The sequence below is a fragment of the Bufo bufo genome, chromosome 6 (assembly GCF_905171765.1).
Source record: "Bufo bufo chromosome 6, aBufBuf1.1, whole genome shotgun sequence".
NCBI lineage: Eukaryota > Metazoa > Chordata > Amphibia > Anura > Bufonidae > Bufo > Bufo bufo.
In genome coordinates, this window is record NC_053394.1 from 39,312,691 (window position 1) to 39,318,690 (window position 6,000).

Below are 6,000 nucleotides of genomic sequence, written 5' to 3' on the forward strand. Positions count from 1 at the left end.
TGATGGGCGGGCTTTAGCGCTGCCCTAGACAGTAAAACGGCTAGGGCAGCACTAAAGCACGCCCATGAGAGCCGGTGACATCACCGAGCACACTGCCGGGCGTAAGCCTCCGCCCAGCAGTGTGTTATTGAAAACAAAAGAGCCCGTGCCCTGCGGGAGGGAGCACATCGGAGCATAAGATGCTCCGATGCGAGCATCAGGGGGGCTGCCTGGGTGGAAATAAAATGCTGCAATATTCAATGGAGTGAGCCAAAAAAGATCTGCATGCCTCCTGATAAAACCAGAGGCATTTGGAGGTCTGTGGGTTCCATATTAAAGGGGCTTTCTGAGATTTTAGGTCATCAGTATCTCATTGGTGGTCTGAAACCCAAGACCGCCACTGATCAGTTCTTTGACCAGCGCTCCAGTAGCGCCATAGCCTTCTCGCAGCTTAATCTAGGCCATATGATGTCATGTTTATCGGTCACATGGCCTATGCATAGCTCAGCCCCATTGAAGTGAATGCCGCTATACAATGTACAGCGCTGCGCTTGGTGAGCTGAGAGAAGGTTGCGGCGCTACTGGGAGAAGCAGTGACTTCTCAGACAGCTGATCGGCAGAGGTCCTGGGTGCCGGACCCCCACCAATCAGATACTGATGACTTATGCAGAGGGTAGGTCATCAGTTAAAAAATCTCAGAAAACCCCTTTAAGGCGTCTTAAAACTCGGAAGCGGTATGGATCCATGGTATATTCATATGCTTAGGACTTCATGTAGATTCTTTGACTAGCAATGTGTAGATCTGTGTGAAGCCTCCTGGACCTTTCATCATTTGGCTGATTGATTTCCTATAGGTTGATGTTAAAGATTCCTGTTCACGATGGACTCCACTAATGCGCGTTTCGGCAGTGACTGGAAACCCGGACGTCGCTCAGCGTTTAATTGCTGCCGGAGCAGACGTCAATGTTAAGGACAAGGATGGGAAGACCCCCCTGATGGTATGGACTGAGCTGTCATTTAAAACTATGTGCAATATAAAGATGTCGGAGGTGTCCTTGTACCATATCTGCTCGCTGGTTCTGATATAATAAGGTCAGATAAGCGGAAAAAAAACATGCTGAATGGTATACGGACTAGCACTGACAGAGGTGGAGGCGATGGAAGACACAGGAATGTAACCGGCAAGGTGACATTTAATTGTACGTCAATCTTATCTGTGCAGAACTCGGGAGGTAAATGTCACCCCCTCTGTCCTGGTATTCTCAGTAGCTGGGTTTCGAGTATACTGTACATACCTTTCTATATAATTTTTGATATAATTAGTTGCATTATATCATTTGTCTAAATGACATAATATTTGCATAATCTTCTTCGTCACATCTCGTTTCGGTCCCTACATTTGGCAGACGCGTTTTGGAAAGCTACCAGTATATACTCAGAATGGCAGGCATCTTTGTAAAAGCTCCTCAACTTATTCCTAGGCCCCCTATTGATGTATGTCCTTTTGGCATACACTCACCCGGCATGCACCAGCATGGTACACAAATGTATAGCACGTGATATATGGTGTTTTTTATTTTACTATGCGTGCCTAATTGCAGCCTATATATTCCGCTATATACCTGTACATCACAGCCTTCCATGGGCGGTATATGTCAGGAGTTCCTCTCGGACAGAGGGCTCTTAACAGATATCTGAGTGTCCAGAACTTGGAAATTGTGAGCTCCCTGGACTGTTGTGAGGTTTTCCAGTAGAACATGTACCGTCGCCCAGTTGTTTGCTGCATTAAGTTCACGGAGTCCTCATTTTACACATTTTATATTTCTTTTTTTCCTTAAGGTTGCAGCATTAAATAACCATGAGCGCCTGGTCCGTTTACTAATAGAAAAAGGTGCAGACGGCAGCATCACAAATGAGGTATTGAAAATCGCCAGAAGAAATTGTATTCCGCGCGGCAGCTATCAGACTGAAAGGTTAAGATAAGGTTCTCTCTTCTTTCTCTTCTTCTCTTTTTATTTTTTTCCTGCAGTACGGAATAGGCATCTCAGAAATGGCTAAAGCTTTCAACAGACAGGTAAGGAGATGATGGTTTGCGCTGCAGAATGAATCAAATGTTGAAAAGACTCTCTTTCTTCACCCCCGTGCTTTCATCTTCCTGACAGAATATGGTGGTGATATTAGAAGACATGAAGAAGGAGATTCTTTAAGAGACGCTTTGCATCTACATATAAACCCTCTTTTGATTATGCTGACAGCCGACATATGGAGCCCTCTGCTATGACAATACATTAAAGAGCGGCAGTTGTTCAAGGGTATACCCGCACCCTGCCGCTTCTCCTCACATTCCTTTTCTGGTCTTGTACGATTTTATAGTTGAAAAGTTGTAATCGCATGGCATAACAGTCCAGACTCACCCTAGCTTAAGGTGGGTGCAGGATATTCCCTTTGTTTAAAGCGCCGCATCTGGTATTATTTAAAGGAACACTCCAGGCAAAACTGATACAGTGCTATTCCCAAATAATAGCTGTTGCTTGACAGGGTCAGGTTCCTGCATCGTCATCTTGCCTGGCCCTGTCAATTGTATTTGTTGGCTTAGCTTACTTCAAAAAAAGTGCCTAGATTGCGGCACAACTTTTGGCACAAGGTGCATCCTTTAAATAGTCACTAACTTTTTACGCCACTTTGCATAAATCAATAGAACAAGCGACCACAGCAAACTTTGTAATATGTCTTATCAGTGAGAAATGTCTAGATCTCGTGTTATGAGCTGTTTACCACCCCCCCCCCCCTTGCTAATTGCTTTTCACGTTGAAAAATACCTTAGTACCGTCCAAGACTGGCCAGCTCCACAGGAGGCTTGTATTAGACATGTCAGTGCAAGTCTATGGAGATGGGAGGGGAGTGAGCAGGAGCGCACACAGACTAGCAGACTCCTGGAGCTGAGATGTAATGAGCTGAGATATAAGCTTTCTTTATTGACCACCATACAGGTCAGTACCTCTTTGTAATGTCCTCCATGATCTCAGGGCTGATTATGAGTACACAACAGAAGATTAGGAAGCAGATTCTTGTCTACTTTCTGCGTGCAGTGGATAGCAGCTAGTCTCCACCCACCATATCTGAGAGAACTGCAAACTAATCATTCACTTTGCACAGAGGAAACCGCTAAAACATGCCAGATACAAGTGATATAATGGCCAGAAATAGTGTTATTCCTTATGTACTGTACAAACGCTGTACTATTGTTTAATGCAGAGTTTGTGGAAATGTTAGTGGCCCTTTAAAGGGGTTCTGCAGTTCTTTTCAACTGATGATCTATTCTCCAGACAGATCATCAACATCTAATTGGTGGAACTGCCTGCCGGATCCGGCAAAAGGTATGTCAGCTGATGGCATTAGTAAGACTGATCAGGATCCTGATCAGTCTTAAAAATGCCTGATCAGTCAAAAAAATGCATTGAAATGTCAGATCCGTCTTTCCGGTGTCATCCAGCAAAACGGATCCGGCATTTTTTTCCCCTTTTCTTTCGGTCTGCGCATGCACAGACCGGAAGGACGGATCCGGCATTCCGGTATTTTGATCCGGCACTAATACATTCCTATGGAAAAAAAATGCCAGATCCAGCATTCAGGCAAGTCTTTTTCGCCGGAGATAAAACCGTAGCATGCTACAGTTTTCTCTTTTGCCTGATCAGTCAAAATGACTGAACTGAAGACATCCTGATACATCCTGAACTGATTACTCTCCATTCAGAATGCATGGGGATATGCCTGATCAGTTCTTTTCCGGTATAGAGCCCCTGTGACGGAACTCTATGCCGGAAAAGAAAAACGTTAGTGTGAAAGTACCCTAAGTCATGCCCCTTTCCAGTGAAGCCATGCCCGTTTTCACTAAGCCACACACCCTTGTAGGGCAAGTCGCAAAAAGTGTCTGAAATGTGCCTAAAACAATTAATAAATTTGTTGCAAAGCATGTGCACCAGTTGTTTGTTTATTTTGGCACAAATTGCACCCAAATTCTGGCACCCATTGTTTATTATCATATGATATATTTGTGTAATATATTGAACCCTGACCACCACCTTGGTGTATGTTATTAAAGCAACCCTCCGCTTCAAGAAAAAACAATTCCTTTTCAGCTGCAGATCTTCCAGTTCCCAGGCTCCTCTTCAGACGACCTGATTTAGGCCTCATGCACACGACCGTTGTGTGCATCCGTGGCCGTTGTGCCGTTTTCCGTTTTTTTTCGCGGACCCATTGACTTTCAATGGGTCCGTGGAAAAATCGGAAAATGCACCGTTTTGCAGCCGCATCCGTGATCCGTGTTTCCTGTCCGTCAAAAAAATATGACCTGTCCTATTTTTTTGACGGACAACGGTTCACGGACCCATTCAAGTCAATGGGTCCGTGAAAGAACACGGATGCACACAAGATTGGCATCCGCGTCCTTGATCCGTGGCCGTAGGTTACTTTCATACAGACGGATCCGAAGATCCGTCTGTATGAAAGCTTTTTCAGAGCTGAGTTTTCACTTCGTGAAAACTCAAATCCGACAGTATATTCTAACACAGAGGCGTTCCCATAGTGATGGGGACGATTCTAGTTAGAATATACTGAGAACTGTGTACATGACTGCCCCCTGCTGCCTGGCAGCACCCGATCTCTTACAGGGGGCTGTGATCTGCACAATTAACCCCTCAGGTGCTGCACCTGAAGGGGTTAATTGTGCATATCATAGCCCCCTATAAGAGATCAGGGGCTGCCAGGCAGCAGGGGGCAGACCCCCCTCCCTCCCCAGTTTTAATTTCATTGGTGGCCAGTGCGGCCCCCCCCGCCCCCCCCTCCCTCCCTCTATTGTATTATTTTCATTGGTGGCACAGTGTGCGGCCCCCCCCGCCCCTCTCCCTCTATTGTATTATTTTCATTGGTGGCACAGTGTGCGGCCCCCCCTCCCTCCCTCTATTGTATTATTATTGGTGGCCAGTGTGCGGCCTCCCCTCTCATTGGTGGCAGCGGAGAGTTAGAAGCATCATACTTACCTGCTGTGCTGTCTGTGACCGGCCGGGAGCTCCTCCTACTGGTAAGTGACAGATCATTAAGCAATGCGCCGCACAGACCTGTCACTTACCAGTAGGAGGAGCTCCCGGCCGGTCACAGACAGCGCAGCAGGTAAGTATGATGCTTCTAACTCTCCGCTGTCACCAATGATAGGGGGGGCGGGGGAGAGGGGAGGCCGCACACTGGCCACCAATGATATTAATACAATAGAGGGGGGGCCGGGGGGGGGCGCACACTGGCCACCAATGATAATACAATAGAGGGAGGGAGGGGGGGCCGCACACTGTGCCACCAATGAAAATAATACAATGGGGGGCGAGGGGGGCCGCACACTGTGCCACCAATGAAAATAATACAATAGAGGGAGGGAGGGGGGGGGACGCACTGGCCACCAATGAAATTAAAACTGGGGAGGGAGGGGGGTCTGCCCCCTGCTGCCTGGCAGCCCCTGATCTCTTATAGGGGGCTATGATATGCACAATTAACCCCTTCAGGTGCAGCACCTGAGGGGTTAATTGTGCGGATCACAGCCCCCTGTAAGAGATCGGGTGCTGCCAGGCAGCAGGGGGCTGTCACGTACACAGTTCTCAGTATATTCTAACTTGAAGCGTCCCCATCACCATGGGAACGCCTCTGTGTTAGAATATACTGTCGGATCTGAGTTTCACGATCTAACTCAAATCCGATGGTATATTCTAACATAGAGGCATTCCCATGGTGATGGGGATGCTTCAAGTTAAAATATACCATCGGATTGGAGAAAACTTCGATCCGATGGTATAATAGGGACTCCTGACTTTACATTGAAAGTCAATGGGGGACGGATCCGTTTGAAATTGCACCATATTGTGTCAACGTCAAACGGATCCGTCCCCATTGACTTGCATTGTAATTCAGGACGGATCCGTTTGGCTCCGCACGGCCAGGCGGACACCAAAACGACTGTTTTTTCATGTCCGTGGA

General features: G+C 47.0%; 1 protein-coding gene across 1 annotated transcript in view; it reads left to right on the forward strand.

The window, feature by feature from the left end:
- FANK1 (fibronectin type III and ankyrin repeat domains 1) overlaps positions 1-3,325 on the forward strand; it is a 110,990-nt gene extending 107,665 nt beyond the window's left edge. Inside the window, exons 8-11 of the mRNA XM_040437744.1 lie at positions 834-977; positions 1,819-1,896; positions 2,009-2,053; positions 2,142-3,325. Of these exons, the coding sequence (XP_040293678.1) occupies positions 834-977; positions 1,819-1,896; positions 2,009-2,053; positions 2,142-2,186 (312 nt within the window). The 3' untranslated portion in view covers positions 2,187-3,325. The remainder of the gene's footprint in view (positions 1-833; positions 978-1,818; positions 1,897-2,008; positions 2,054-2,141) is intronic.
- Positions 3,326-6,000: the final 2,675 nt, after the last annotated feature.